The following is a 16,732-nucleotide window of genomic DNA, read 5'->3' as shown; positions in this document are numbered from 1 at the left end:
AATCATGTAAACTGGTAAAATTGGACATTAATATAAATATTTAAATATTATATATTATTATTATTATTATTATATAAATATAAAACCTGTACTTTATACATGTTATTATGTGGAGTAACTAAGAAAACATTTAGAGGTGAATTGTGTAGAACTTTTGAGAAACGTCAAGGCTGTCAAATCACAGAAGACCCTTGTCGTCTGTGAATTAATTGCGATCCAAATTCATGACTTGCAGATTTTGTTTTACAGATATCCTGCTGAGAAATAATTACCATCCAAATAGAGCTTATGCCATGTATTGATCTGGAGATCAGATTTGTGGTAGAGTATTTGCTCATTTCCAAGTCAAAACCTTAATATAAACAGTAGCATCATGATTAGAAAAGTCACTAAATCATTTTCAATAGCACATTTAGTTGCTATTTTTCAATATCATACCCATTACACAGTGCTATGACAAAACTTATGACATGAACTGGAGATGATTCCTCTGTATTAGATACATTGCTGGCCCAAGCGATTTCATATAGTGTTGGAGAGAAAATATGCCATTGCAAAGTATCAGTTTTTTTTTTATCTCGTTACATGTCCTGTTGTTCTCATAAATGCATCTGAGTATGGAAGTAAAAAGAATTCTTAGTGTTTTCATGCCAGTATTGTTATCTAAACTCAAACTTTTAAATACTTTTTGCAGTAACTGAAATAAAGCTGAAAAAAATTGAAATATAGGATGAAAAACCTAAATTAAAATTTGAAATGCCACCTTGGCAACTAACTGAAATAACTGTTTAATTTTCAAAAATCAAAAAAAAAAGCTAAATTGAAATATTAAAAACGCTAATAAAAATGACAAAAGCACATAGCAAAATTACTAAACAAACTAAAATTAAAATGATTTAAAAAATGCTATAACATTATATAAATAATGCTAAAATAACATTGTTTCATGTTGGCTTTTAAACTCACCAACATTATCATAATTTTGTCTTTTTATCGGTATTTACCATGTTTGAAGGTCTTTGAGCCAATGTGCTTCACCAGAGACAGACAAGTAGGAGGAGACGAACCACTCGCAGAAAAATGAATGGGAAAATCAACCACATTTATTATGGCATCTGTAACAATGAAGGTCCCGCCTTTCAGTTAATAGTCAACCTTTTTTAAATTAAGAGCTTGTCTGTTTTTTCTCTCTAGAAACTCTAGAATGCAAATATACATAAGCACCAGACTGAAAATTCAGTTTTTATCACAATTTGAGTTAGCAAAAATAGATAAATCTATGCCACCATTGCTGTCATATTTCATGTGTTATTGAAACAATGGTTTCATTATTATTATATATATATATTTTTTTACTCAATCCATTTGCTCTAAGGTAGGCACTCTGTTTTAAGCCACTAGCTGATGATTTTCTTTCTGAGCTGATGTGATTTTTGTTTCTCTCTCTCAGATACGATGGACCAAGACAGCAGGAAGTGCTACTGACCGAATCCAGGACTCCAGCGTATTCAACGAGACACTGCGCATAACCCGCATCCAGAGGCACCAGGGCGGCCGTTATTACTGTAAGGCTGAGAACGGCCTCGGCACTCCTGCCATCAAATCCATCCGAGTGGATGTCTATTGTGAGTTAACAAGCTCATTCGCCTGTCTGCAAAGAAACCACACATGTGACACACACTCTTGCAAGTCAACGATAGCTTGGTATTAGCCTTTGCTGACTGTGCCTGCATCTCTCTTTTAGCTTTTGAGATGCATACTCAACCTTGATTCAGCACTTAACTTAAATCCTTGGGTTTACGAATTGTGGATAATCAGTTGGAAAGACACACTTATAAGCAGAAGTGTTTGCTGTATTACTTTCTGGGTTCACTGTTGCTTTTATACTGTAACCTCAGTTTTATAAACCAACAAAGAAAAGGAAAAAGACCCTTCTGATTGTAGCATTGCAAAAATTACTATATCAAAATTATATATTTATTATAAAAGTTATATATTATATAATTAATCATTATAATTTTTAGCATTGTAATGATTATTTCGATTATGAATTGATTACTCTTATTGAAAGGCTTTTTAAGCTTATATACCTTTAAGCTTGCTGAAAGAACATTAATTTGCATTTCTCTTTCTTTTTTTTCATGATTATGAAAAAAATGCAGTTTAAAAAAATTTTTTAATCCTTTGCTTGTTAAGCTATTACGAGTGCCCATTATTCAAAACTATTTCTTTGAAAAAAATTATAAATGTTAGGCACAGTAATCTAAATAATTTATCATGGCTGGGTGACCTTCCAGCATTGTTTATAATGGGCCAGAACATTTTCTAAGCATTAATGCATCTCTCACTTGCTGCTTTATGCAGCTCAGAGAGACAGTAGCACAAATTCCAAGCATATTTTACATGCCTACTTTAGCACAATATTCGGTAACAAAACAGGGTGTTATAGTGACTAAATCTCAGCCTCTTAAGGAGCTAGCCATTAGCCATAACCTTTGTGCCCTTCAGCAATGAATGTCCCTGAAATAAGTGTACAGTAAGTCACTTTGAATAAAAGCATCTGCTAAATAGCTGCTTAGAAATTATTTTATCCACTTATGGTTTCATTTAATGATACAGACACAATAACAAAATGTGTTAATGGCTGGGCAACAACACAAGGCAGTCCTCAAGGAAACAATATACTGTTAAGACATTTGAAAAATGTTCATTTAAATCCATCAACCTTGTACCCACAAGGCACTTTCTGTATAGTATTGCCTAGTTATGCTGTCTACAATAGCTGAAGTTTTCATTGCTGTATATGTAAAATTTTACCAGATTTTTTCTACATTTCAAATATTTGATGGATTTATTTAAAGTGACAGTAAATGCATTTATAATGTTATAAAATATTTGTATTTCAAATAAATGCAGTTTATTATTAAATGCTGAACTTTTTATTAATCAAAGAATCAACAAAAATATTAAGCAGCACTGTTTTCTACTACCATTTAAAACAGATAATAAGAAAAGTTTCTTGAGCACCAAAAAAATCTACATCTTAAAATGATATCTAATAGATCATGTGACACTGAAGAATAACGTAATAATGCTGAAAAGGCAGCTTTGCAATCACAGAAATAAATTACATTTTAAAATATATTCAAATAGAAAACAGCTCTTTTAAATTAAAATAATATTTCACAGTACAACAGTTTTGACAATTTTTTTATCAAATAATACATCAAATAATTCATTTTAGCATAAGATACTTTTTTCAAAAACATTCAAAATATTTCCAACCGCAGACTTAAAATAAATATATCAAAGAATACATTGAGGTGTCTCATCATACTAGTGATTTATGGAAACCATTAACTCTATGTTTCTATGTTTCATTACCACTTTATGTTTGAAATGAATTACCTCTGATATGGTCGGACTTGCAATATCTGGGCTATAATGGAGCATGTGTTATTTCATGTATTTCTTGTCTTGCACATTCTTAGATCATCAAAAGCCAGACAGTCAGATTTTTTAAATGTGACTCATCATAAGAGCATATCTCATCTAGGTCTTATTTTCTTCGAGATGCCGCATGGCCTCATTGTCAACTTAAAGGTACTTCTCGTCGAAGTTCTGGCAACCATAGACTTGTTGAAATCAAATTCAAGCCTTTGAATAGGTGACGAAATGCGTAAAATGAGAGGTTTAATGAATGGGTGAAATGAAAATGAGGATTTTTCTTCAAAGAGACATCAGTGTCAGTAAGCTAGTTCCCCAATTTTTCCAAGTTTCAAAGGTTTACTCCTCTGCTATCAGAACCATCAAAAGTTATCACGACCTGTCAAAAAAGGAGTTGTGTGTTGCCTCTGTTCCCTACAGACTTGGAGGAGCCATAGATGTTGTAAAGTGATTTACGGTAGCGCAGAGAGATGAATAGGAGGAGCGATGGACGATGGCAGGCAGCATTGCCGTGGGGAGACAATGAGGAGCAAGTCATTACCCTTGAATTAGAGAACAGGCCTCAGCTTGTCATTTTTATTCCAGCTTCAAGGTGGACTATTTGCTGGTGGGCACTCACTTTTATCGATCAGAGACATGCTACTGCTGATGTAGTGATCAAAGCCTAGACACATGTCATTGATAAAGAACAGCCAACACACTGCCAATAAACAATTGAGTGCTTCGATTTGGAGTGCCCACAATGTCTCTAAGTGTGGCAGCACTCACTAGTCATTCGTTTAAAGTGCTCAAGATGGACAGTAGCCATATTGATTGCATTCAGGTTTATATTTGTCCCAAAGTGGTCAAATTAAACCTTGAATCGTGAATAAATCAGTGACCTTTTTTTTCCCAGTAAGAGGACAATTCTGTCATCATGTGCCTCATTTCATTCCAAATCTATATGACTTTCTGTTTTGTGAAGGATAAAAAAGGTTCAGTATTAAAAATATAACCTGGCATGCTGGAAAATATCACCAATGCTGTCTGTCAAATAGTTATTGAGCAGATTGGTTAATGATTTGAAACAGGAGAAAGAAAGATTTTGAAAGGCTTGGTTTTTTTTATAGCTGAGAGTTGAGGAAGGTTTTTGCTTTGAGGAGAGTCTGTAAAAGCACATGGCTCCTCGTTCAAGCACTCTATGATAATTATTGTTGCTCTTGAAAAAAATTACGGTCGTAAAAATACTCACAATTCAAGTGCCAAAATACAGGCGCCCGAGTGGTCCATCGTTTTAGACATTATGTTTGCTGTTAATGCTTGTGTTTTTGCACCCACTTACAGCTGTTTTCAAAGTGCTTAAATTTATAGATTCCAAACGAAACTAAAATACTAAACAAAGATTGACTGATTCTATCGCAAGGTTATACTTTAATTGGAATCTGATGCACAGGCTTAATGAAAATTGAAAGATGAATACTGTTATAAATCCTTAAAAACGAAGATTTCAGGTAACACTTTACAGTGTGATTAAATTTGTTAACATTAGTTAATGCAAGACAAAAAACAGTAAACAATGTTTTTTGCAGCCTTTATTAATGCAGATTCATATTTATGTATTAATTATTCTATTGTTTGATATGACGAATACTATTTTAATTATTTATACCATTGATATTTAATGTTTGTTCATAATGCATCAACTATTGTTAATTCATACATTTATAAATGATTATATATATAATTTAATATACGCATTGTTGATGTTGGTGTACTGTTCATTGTTATTTGTAATATGTTATACAGTATATTGCATGAACTAATGTTATCATAAAGAACCTCATTGTAAAGTGTTACCAGATTGTATTTGATCTCAATAACATGCATTTTAACTGGTGTTTAAGGAGATAGGTTGGTGTTAAATATGGTGTTAAATAAAAATGTAGAAAGTAATTTATGTCTATTTTGGACAGTAATAAGTAGGCTACTGTATGAATTGCACTCCAGTGAATTTCAATTATTTTATGGGCTTTTTCTTAATTTAGGATGTTTTTGGCTCATTAAGCAATTCGACAAATGATGCCTTCAATCTCTGAGCAGCTTGGAAGGAAATGGGGAAAAATCAGCTATATCACACTATAATGTCGGAATTATTCCACATTTAGATGTATATTTAGCAACAGCCTAATGATAGTAGTGACACACAACTGTTCCTGGTGTTTGTAACACAATATGCATTTCAATTGAGCTTATAACTCTTTTGATTTGGGCAATAATATGGATGCATGAAGTGGGGCATAAATAAACCTAAATATGGATGTTTTTGTTTACCTGTAACCTAGTTTTCTGTTTATTTACATTCTGTCATTTCCATACTTCTGTCCCGCATGCCTGTGTATATTAAAGCCTTTTTTACATACACCTACCTAGGGTTCTAGCTGGCATTTTTCAGGGCAATTTGAGCAATGTTAAATCAGTGTGACCGGCCCATCCGTTTACATTTCAGATTTAGATGACCCCGTTGTGACGGTCCATCAGAGTATAGGAGAGGCAAAGGAGCAGTTCTACTATGAGAGGACAGTGTTCCTGCGGTGTGCTGCCAATTCAAACCCTCCGGTGCGGTACAGCTGGAGACGGGGAAGGGAGTTCCTGTCTCAAGGTTCGGACAAGGGTGTGGAGATCTATGAGCCATTCTTCACCCAGGTAAGACATTAGTTCAGACAGTATTCACAGCAGTAATGTCAGTTTATAGGCCAATTTGGAGTAGACGTCACAGTTACATCACCTGCAGCTGTGCGCGCATTGTGGTGGCAGAAAAACACTGGTAACAAGCGGAGGGAAATGGGTAAAATAGTATAAGAGAAAACATTTATTGTTGTGCCTTTAGATGTCAGAATTGGAATGCAAATCATTTTTACAGCATGAAATAGCTATTCAAACCAATAACATTTTACATAACATTTACCTATTTTATCTCACAATTCTAACTTTTTTCAGTTAAGTTTTTTAAATAAATATATGTCATCAGCGCAACAGCTTCACAATCATCATCCATTTTTTTTTATTAAATTAAATATATATTTTTTTATAAAATTATAAAACAAATACAAACTGCTTTAAATTCTGGTTAGACGAGTTATGTTTGAGGCCATTGTAAAATAGCTGATAAACAGTGTGCATCAGTATTGACATGATTTAACACTATAACTTTAATATCAGAGAACTTGAAAGCCTTGAAAATATTTTATTAACTTAATTGCTCTTGCATGAAATATGCTACAGCTATCAGGAGAGAAAAAGAGGGAGCATCAGTTTGACATTGTGAGTGTTATCTGGTCCAGAAGGACGCACATCATCTGACAGTTTAAAAAAAAGCTGCTTTCAAAACACAGTTTTGTCACATCCGATATGGCACAGTGATTGGCCCAGAGTGGATCCATCCTGGTAATTAGTCATAAGACATAGGATATTTCAGGACCTGTTTCACTCTTCTTATTCCCTACAGAGAATCAATCACGCAACATTAGTCTTTGCACTTAAGGGAGATTCTGCATGTTATTTTCAATAGAGCCTTCTTTATCTTTCAGCCTCTTCAGAACTATGAATATGAAACAAATGCACTTCAGCTTTCTGTCAATGTCTCAGGTTAGAAACAGATCAAAAGCTAAGTATCTTCAGAAGGTTTTGGTATCAAGCAGTGCCACTATTTTTAACTGATGGACTTTAAATGCCTATCTTTGTCGAAATTGACCTCATATGAAGATGATACAAAAATAAGTTACTTATTAGATAAAAGTGAGCCGCTTGTGCACGTAATCAACTGGTTCTTAACTGGTTTGGCTTCAAAATATAAGCTTATTTATTTTGCTATCCTAACCATGCATCATTATATGGTTAGTTGCATTTAATTATTTGTAATTAGCATTGTTTTCCATGCTGTTTATGATCAGTATAGATCTGTGCCGATTTTTTTGGGTCGCTAACCACCAATTAAAAATCAATGCTGTATTGTAAAATGAAACTCTCAGGACTTTCAAATTGTGTAAGATTACTCTATAAAGCTCCAGCGGCCAAAGGGGATACAGTACAAGACCAACATTAGCAAATTAGCAGAAGTCTTTTAAAGCACAAAAAAGCTCAGATAAAGTCAGATTAATTGGATATGGCTACTTTTTTCTCTCTCTCCTTGTTGAATGTGTTACGAATATTGTTTTGTGTATGTAAAAGATACGTTTTCAGTTTGTCAGTTGACAGTTTGTCTGACAAAACAGAAGTTTGATTTTTTTTTAGAGTTTAATATTATTAATATTTTTTTATATTAAATGTGTACTAAAGCAAAACTCGTTGAGTTCCTGCTTTATACAATGTTGTCTGCTTGGGTTGTAGGGGGAGACCAAGATCCTGAAGTTGAAGAACCTGCGTCCTCAGGACTATGCTAACTACACGTGCACTGCCTCTGTCCGCAATGTCTGTGGCATCCCCGACAAGAGTGTGCTATTCCGGCTCACCAACAAAACCGGTGAGAGCGATACCAATGCTTTCTCCTTGTGTACAGCATTGTGTTATTTTAGTCACCTTCTGCTATATTTGAGCCGTCCATCGAATAAGAAACTACATGCGAGCAGCACCACAGAAGCAACTCTCAAAAGGAAGTGCCCTGAGGCTCTTGTCACCACAAGTGCTGTGTGGTCTGATAATCAGTGAGCTGTATGAGTGCTGCATGTGTTATTGAGTATGTTACGCCTGTTACATTTAGAGGCCTGCTGCTACTTTTCTCCTCCTTCGTCGGTTGATGGCTGAAGAAACCGCCACGGGCTGATGTTTTCACCACTGGCCTTGCAGTTAATTCAGTCCATGGCAAAACCATATTCTTAAGGAAATGGCCCTGCGGGTCCCTGTGCTCCTTATCTGTCTCGGTAGGCTTCACATGCTACTGTGGGTGAAGACCTGACCTTTATGGAATCCATTAAAGAATGAACAGAGTTGGCAGACCTTTCCCTCTGGCCATCTCTGTTTCTCTATCTTTCGCTCATTTTCTTGCACTATCCTTCTTTCTCACATTTCTGGCAACACATCGGCTGGTGATGATGATCACGGCACAATCCGGGGATTGACTGATTGCTTTGCCAACTTGAAGGCCCTTACATCACAGCATGCCAGTGTGCTCATGGGAGCAGACCTTGATTATATAGACTGGATATGGTCACATATTGCATTACAGGACCAAGTAAATCAATCCCTTTGGGTGATAATTGTAAACACCACTTTTTAAGTATAAACACATTAGCGTAATAAGGTAAACCACCATAATTGTCATCAAGCTGTGACGGTATGTGAACTTTGTGTATATTTACTGTAATTACTCACTTGAAGCTGGTCATGCACCTGGTATTGGTTGTAAACAAGCATTTAAACGGGTTTCGGGTCCTTGAAAATTGCATCACGCCACTGAATTAATATTCATGAGTCAAGATGATAAGTTTTATTGTGTCTTCTTCCCTAAACATTTTTGATAGCTCCTAAGCCCCTAGATTTAAAGGGATATGTCACCCAAAAATGACAGTTTTCCCATCATTCTTACTTCAGATAAACACAGACTTTAGAAAAAATAATCATTTTATGTGAGTCTATAAAATGCAAGTGAACAGATTCCTGAAAGTTGACACTTTAAAAACCAAGCAAAACAAACAGAATTGTAATCCAGTTCCAATCCCTTTCTGACTTTCTGATTTGTTGAATCAATGCCTTCCCAAGTGAAATGATATGTGTGTGTGTGTGTGTGTGTGTGTGTGTGTGTGTGAAAAAACTCATATGTTAAACTTTTTAAACTATAAATCATCACTTCTGGCTAGCTGTCGTACATGTTTTCACTTGACGTAAACACATCGGTAATCCATAAAACCCCAGCTGATGAATCAGTGTCTTCTAAAGCAAAACGATAGATAGCCATCACTTCTAGCCCACTGTAATACACATGTTCGCTTGACTTAAATGTCAAACGTGATGTACAGTAAGTGCAGCAGCACTCATGCAGGTATCCTTTTAAAAAAGAAAATAGGTCTTATACATAAAGATGATAATAGTAACCCTGTCTGTTTTTGTCCTAGCCTCCCCTACTATTAAGCTGCTTGTGGAAGACCCCATTGTGGCCAACCCTGGGCAGACAGTGATCTTGGTGTGCATCATCTCTGGAGGCGAGCCCACCCCAACCCTGATGTGGGTTCGGAACACCGAAGAGCTTCCAAAGAAGAGCATTCTCAAGAGTGAGACCCTTACAATACCTGCCATCAGCACGGAGGATGCAGGTGTTTACAGCTGTGTAGCCAGTAACAACGTGGGTAATCCTGCGAAGAAATCCACCAACATTGTCGTCAGAGGTGAGAAGCCAGGCCTTGAGGCTTTGCTGGTTTAGTTTGTTTGTGCTAGATGTATCATAGACATACCAAATATTGTTTTATCTGAGTTGGATGTTGAAGTGGCCTGGAGTGCATGTGTATTAGTATCTTTGTGATTGAACAACCTTAGAGTTTGAGTTTGCATCTGGCTAAAACTAAAACTGCCAGTAGGTGGCGGTAAATATCTTTATGAGTATAAGTAATTATTCATTCATTCGATTTGCTCAAACTGCTGATTCATTCAGGAATTAAATAAAAGGCTCACTTTCTGATTGAGCCATTGAATCATTGGTTCACACGATTCATTCAAAACACAGATTCATTCAGAAACGAATCACCGCTGTGTTGCTCGGAGACACAGAACAGTTCTGCTGTGGCTTTATAGGTAATATTTTCATTGGCAAAATCGAGCAAAACCAGAAAATATTGTGTTTAAAATATAACACAATATTAACTTTTAAATTTACTGAACTGTTGTATAAAATCACATTTGCACTCATTCGGGACAAAAACAGCATGATAGCTCTCGCTGCTCATGTGATATCACTTATAAATATGAGACAAAAACTCATACAGGGGCATTTTTGCACCAATATCATGAATTTTAGGGGCACATATTATAACTGCATTTATGGACTATATCATGCAGTACATCATATTTGTCAGCAGTCAACTGTTTGAAATGTAAGATGACTGTAGCTACAGGTCTGGGGCAGGGCGGTGTGTTGACTGCGTTAAAATATTTTAATGGCGTTAATTTTCCATAGCTAATTAATTAAATTAACACGAATTGGCAGCCCTAGTTTATAGTTAAAATCTATCTAAAATTTAGAACCGAAACAAACCACATCACAGTCCTGGAAGCCTTAGAAACATTAAATTTGTCAAACCACCTTATGTAAAATAGTATTAAAATTTGAATTGCTCCCTCATGTTGAATAATTCTGTTTAGAAAGAGGGTAAGAACAAAATTACGTTGTGAAACCAATGGAAAAATTCTGTGAAACGTTTTCTACACAAATAAATATGAAATTTGTATGTAGTTTTTCCATCTCATGATTATAAATTGCATTTTAAAATCTATTAAAATAGGAAGCAGTTACTTTCAGTAGTAGTATTATTTCACAGTATTACTATTTTACTCTATTTTTGATTAAATAAATGCAGCCTTTGTAAGCATAAGTGACTTTTGAATGGTAGTGTGTGTATATAGGATGCTACTTGACAAAATGCAAATAGTGTATGTTAGTATTTACACTGGGGTATAGCATATCATTTCCTTTACACTCAGTGTAAATTGCCTCTGCCAATAAGTTTTGCAAGGCTCTCAAGTTTGCCGTCTGCATTTTCCACTATTCCCATTTCCATTTATCAGTGCATAATGAATTACTTAATGATTATCATGAAGGCAGAATGAGAGTACATGGGGGTAATAAATATCTTGACAATGAATGCAGCATACAATTATGAATAATGAGTGACAGTATGCATCAAGAAAACAATCAAGCTGTGGTTTGAAGCTAATGTGAACGGACGAAGATGTTGCAACAGCTTAAGCATTATTAGAAAACTGTTTGTTGAAAGTTGCTTAAAGACTCAGCCTTGCTCTGAAATGTCTTATAAATAGGTGTTTTTCCAGCCAGCATCATTACCTAGTGCAATGAATATCCATGACTTTCACGGATTACATGTAGCCAAAAGAACAGAGTGAAATAGAGAAAAGGATTTGCTTTTTCAGGCGTCTGTGTGCATGTGGGACGCTCTCTGAAGAAGCTTTGCTATCCCCGCTTGGAGCAGCTGTTGTAGCTTACTTCACAGTTACTCCTTCTCAAGGTTGATCCCCGGTGTGCACAAAAAGCTGTTTACACATCTGGAGGTCCAGGTTTTTATGTGAATCCATTACTGTCTGTCAACTCACCGGGTCTGGGGAGAACAGTGAGATTATGCATTTCCATCGAGCCGGGTTTCTGTGTGAGACTGGAGAGTATGATGGGAGTCAGATGTCTTGCCAGTGAGGAGGATCATCTTGGTGAGGTAGACAGCAGAGGGGAAAGGATCATACCAGAGAAAGAAATCTGCCTTGTGTAATTCCCCAAGCTCTTCTCACAACAAAGGGCAATAGTTTGTGAGTAGTATCATTTCTGAGAACTTGAGTTACTTCATTTTGGGTTTTTTTTTTTTTTTTTTTTTTGGACAGTATCATTTTTAGAACCCTTTTTAAATCTTAGTAATTGAACTTATGAGTTTGGTTTGAAAGAGTGTAATTGTTGTGGTGAATGGATTTTTACAGAATACTTCACAGTTTCATGTCTCTTGGATCACTCAGCACTCTTTCTTCTCACATAATAAAATTATTAAACTCAAATCAGTAATCATTCTTTATTTTTTTTTCATATTCCATTTAGTTGATCATTTAATAAGTGAGATAATACTATCAGCTGGACATTATCGTAAATTATACAACAGTTTTAGTCCTCAAATTTGATTGGTTGAGCAGTGTTCCATGAGCGCTGATATAACAGTCTTAACAGCACTGGGAGTTTTCCCTTTTTGTATCACTCTGCTTATCTGTGCTCTGTGTTTGCATTAGTCGTGGGGATTTTTTAGTAACATTTTCTGTGAGTTACATTATTATACCAGTAGGTGGTGTTCATCGACTAATTGAGTGAGTCATTTGGTCAACCGATTGATTCATTAAGCAATAAATCAAGTGGCTGTCTTCATGAATGATTAACTGAATAATAATGAATTCATAATGAATAACTGGTCAATTAAAACACACACACACACACACACACTGATCGATTCAGGTATGAAACAAGAAACTCTTGCTATGAGTAAGGCATTGAATCATTCATTCATTCAACTGATTCATTCAAAAACACTGATTCATTCAAGAATTGTAGGTATGCAACAATTATGCTGCTGTGTTGGCAAAGCAAAAACAGATTTACTACCAAATTTGTGTATAAAATGTAAGTTACTCAATATTAACATTGTTCATTGAATTATTGTAATAAAAGCAATATCTGCTTTGCAGTACATTATTCCACGTTAGAATGCAGTTGTTTATTGCCTAACATTACGTTCCAAGACATTTTTGCATTATTCATTCATTGTAATCTTAAAATTATATTATTTTAACATTAATTTCCATTATAAGATTTTGTTTTCTCACACATACTGATTCTCTGTTGGCTCTGTTTTTGGTCATGACTGCTTTTCTATAATTGCTGTTGCAGAAACAGACAATCCCAAGCCACTAAAGAGACACTTTTTTTGGAGCATTATGCATACAATTATTTTGTCTGACTGCTTTTTTTATCAAACCTAATGATCCAAAACCCTTATAACACTATCAGAGTATTTTCAATGTATTAATTGACTCTTATAACAAACAAAATTAACTTCCCACAATGCCGTTCACCTTACCTTTTTTTTTTTTTTTTTTTGATGTATTAGCCACCTTCTGCTCATTTTCTACTACATTACATGGACAACATGAATGTCGCAATATCATTGCCACAACTTTATGGCTCACTTGTGGCCAACACTGCATTTTCGTCCTAGCCGTGGTGGCCATTTAGGTTTTATATGCTTTTCTTATGGATGGAAACAACACTATTGGCCAGAAAATAGCAATGGTAGGCCCATTCTCTAGCTCGATAGATAGAGCATTGTTTTATAATATAAGATTGTCAGAGGGGACGTTACAAGCATGAGCTGCGCAGCTTCTTTGCTGCACAGATGGCGGAATCTCATTTGTTGGGCAAAATAAGCAAGGGATTGGAGAGAAAACGATATTAAATGGGAGGGTTTGGAAGTTGGGTAATCCCAACACACTCTACTGGCTGCTTGTACAAAGCTTTATGATAGCAGCTGTACTGGTCATTTGAAATATGACCTTTTCTCCTGCAATGGGTAAAAGAACATGTGTAGCCAGATGGGGCGGTGTTTGGGGTGAAGGGGTAGAGCTGTTTGTCCGATCACTGATCAGGGAGGAAGCTGCACGCTTGAAGGTAGAATAGAAGTGGCTGTATTTTACTTTGTTTTGTTCATTTGTTTATTTGGATCCCCATTAGCTATGCCCTAAGGCATTGCTAGTCTTCCTGGGGTCCACACAACACTTAACATTAATACATTGTTACATACATTAAAAAATAAAAAGTTAAATACATTCTCCACATTCCAAAGCATCTCTATAAACATTTCATCTACCCTTTTAATATCTATAACACCTACTATATAAAAACATATTACTTATTCAACTAATTCCTATACCTCAACCTCCTATAAGTACAGAATTCCAAGGTGTGCCTTTACCTGCCTTTTAAAATAAATTTTCAATTTTGTGAGGAGAAGATGAAGCAGTATGGTGAACTGAGCAAATACACAAAAAATATTTAGGCCTAAGATTTTTGATTTAAGATTTTAATTGCATATAAAATTTCCATTCCTTTGGATTACACAGTTTTAACATAAACTAATCAACTTAAAGGGGTGGTTCACTGTTTTTTTTCTAGGATTGATTGTGTTTATGGGGTGCAGTCTAACATGTGTTAATGCTTTGTTTTTTTAAAAACGCATTATTTTTCACATAATTTACCTTTATTCCACACCGCTCTGTCCCTTCTTTGAAAAATGCACTAATCATTTCCTTCTTTTATGAAGCCCCTCCCTCGGAAATAGGCGATGGGCTCTGATTGGTTAGCTGGCCCAGTGTGTTGTGATTGGCTAAGCCGCCTCTAGTGTGCGTATAACGTCCCGCCCCTCACCTCAGCGGCATGTGCTCCAGTTGTATTGTAAACAGGGCGTCGTTAATATCGCTTATCAGTTTGAGCCCGATTGAGAAGCAGAAGATATTATTGAAGAGGATCGTGCAGAACCTGTGCAAGCACGGCTTTTAATGGTAGGCCTATGTTTTTTGTTTGTTGTTGTCTCATACTTTTAGATACGCTGTTATTTGTAAATGCTACTGCTTCTGTTAGCTTTTAATATACGGTTTTATCCTGATTAAAGCTTTAATACAGTACGGCAACTGCACGAGCGTCCATGTTTAACGCTTCTCATAGCTATGTGAAAATAAGTGTATAATTGAAACAGTTCATTGATATAGCTGAGCTTAATGAGAGAGAGAGAGAGAGAGATGCAGAGTGTGTGCAGAGCAGGGGGACACGAGGAACAGGATTGAGAACCGCTGCTAAACCGCTTTAGAACATTGATTTTGAAACTTGTGAATCCATTAGAATCGTTAGAAGACAGAATCTCGATTCATATATGAATAGACTTTTACGTGCACCTCTAGTTTTCTCTTCCTCTTCTCTAAAGCAGCGTAGCATGGCCTCGCACCTTTTGCTGCCTTTTCCCGAGGACGGGGTTTATCAGGATTTGTGATGTCACGAACCCGGGAAGTAACTTCTTGTAGTCCCTACCAGCCGTTTATAGGCATTAAACTGCCAGAATTTTAAAAGACTATATCTCCGTTTGCATTGAACTTTCAGCTTCGTAACTTTGCAGATATTGTTTATGATCAAACAGCAACATTACACACTAACTAACGTGAAATCGCAATGAACCACCCCTTTAATTTGATGCATTTTTTTCAGTCATACATAAATGCAACAAGAATGAGATTGATGTAATAATACTAATAAACTGGATGTGTTGTAAGTACAAAATAACCAAGTTTATATATTAACATCATTATATTCAATAAAAACATATATATTTCAATTAATTCAAATTATTATTTGTAAAACGGAATCTTTTCTTGTTCCACAGCTAGCCATATTTAAACCATGTTCATACTTTTTAAACTCATGTCATTCCAAAACTGTCTGACTTTCTTTCCTCTGTGGAATGCATAAAATGTTCATGCAATTACAATCAAGCTTCAAAAGCACCATAAACAGAGATAGGAATCATGATACATTTAATGATTTAATGAATCCTTAATGGTTCCATTAGAAATTCTCTTGAATTTGAGGAAGAAGTTAAATAGAAATGCAATTCTCAATCCAAATGCAGAGTTCATTTCAATAATAAATGTAAAATGGGCTATCATATTTTATGAATTCCCTTTATTTTAGTAAAATACCACAAAAAGAAAAACTGGCTCATAGAGTCATTCACCCGGGAATCCGACTTCATTGGTCATGCTGTATGTTCCCTTTCAAGGGAACTCGCACTGCATCCTCTAGCATTCCCCATAGCGTCCTCTCAGGGAACCATGGTTACATGTGTAACCTGAGATGTTTCTTGCTAAATAATGTAACGCTAGGAACACTGTCAGACTATTTTAGTATGATGTTCTGTCTGCATTGGCAGAAGAATAAATATGCAAGAACTGTTAAAGGAACCCAACATAATGCAAACAGTTTGTTTGTTATTATTTGAATCTATTTGATTTTAGTTAAATAATCATATATTCAAAATTTATTTATTCAACTGCTTAAGAACCAAGTCTGTTAATTGTGAAAACAATTATATTTAATCAGTTAAGTAAATGATTACATAATTTTCATTTTTGGTTCAATGCTTCCTTAAATATAAAAAATGCAATAATCTTGCTTAGCTCCTACACAGAACAAACACAGGGCAGTAATTGCTTGGGGGCAGATTGGTCTGATGAGACTCATAATGGGACGTCACTCAGCGGCACCCAGGTGGGAGTGACCAGATAGCCATCCCTGAGCAAGGCCTTTTCTGACAGCTCTATTCCACCACCCACTGGCAGCATCATCAATAAAGCACACCCCACCCTTCCCCAGTTATCACTCAAATATTGGGCCTTGTCAGTACCAGCACAGAGCCTCTTCAGCAGATTATGCCAAACGTTGCAGGGTCTGTTCTGCAGATAACTGCAAAATAACCTGACTCGTTCTTTATAAGATATTTAATAGCTGGGGGGG

The 16,732-nt window shown here is 35.7% G+C and overlaps 1 protein-coding gene across 1 annotated transcript in view; it reads left to right on the top strand.

The window, feature by feature from the left end:
* The window catches only part of LOC107582447 (MAM domain-containing glycosylphosphatidylinositol anchor protein 2-like), a 187,093-nt gene that overhangs the window by 72,956 nt on the left and 97,405 nt on the right, over nucleotides 1–16,732 (top strand). The window contains exons 3-6 of the mRNA XM_016268294.1: nucleotides 1,451–1,625; nucleotides 5,933–6,129; nucleotides 7,813–7,945; nucleotides 9,534–9,803. Of these exons, the coding sequence (XP_016123780.1) occupies nucleotides 1,451–1,625; nucleotides 5,933–6,129; nucleotides 7,813–7,945; nucleotides 9,534–9,803 (775 nt within the window). The remainder of the gene's footprint in view (nucleotides 1–1,450; nucleotides 1,626–5,932; nucleotides 6,130–7,812; nucleotides 7,946–9,533; nucleotides 9,804–16,732) is intronic.

This window comes from Sinocyclocheilus grahami, unplaced genomic scaffold, assembly GCF_001515645.1.
Source record: "Sinocyclocheilus grahami isolate Dianchi unplaced genomic scaffold, SAMN03320097.WGS_v1.1 scaffold4.1, whole genome shotgun sequence".
Lineage (NCBI taxonomy): Eukaryota > Metazoa > Chordata > Actinopteri > Cypriniformes > Cyprinidae > Sinocyclocheilus > Sinocyclocheilus grahami.
The sequence above is the reverse complement of the archived record's forward strand: the minus strand, read 5'-3'. Positions and strand labels throughout refer to the sequence as shown.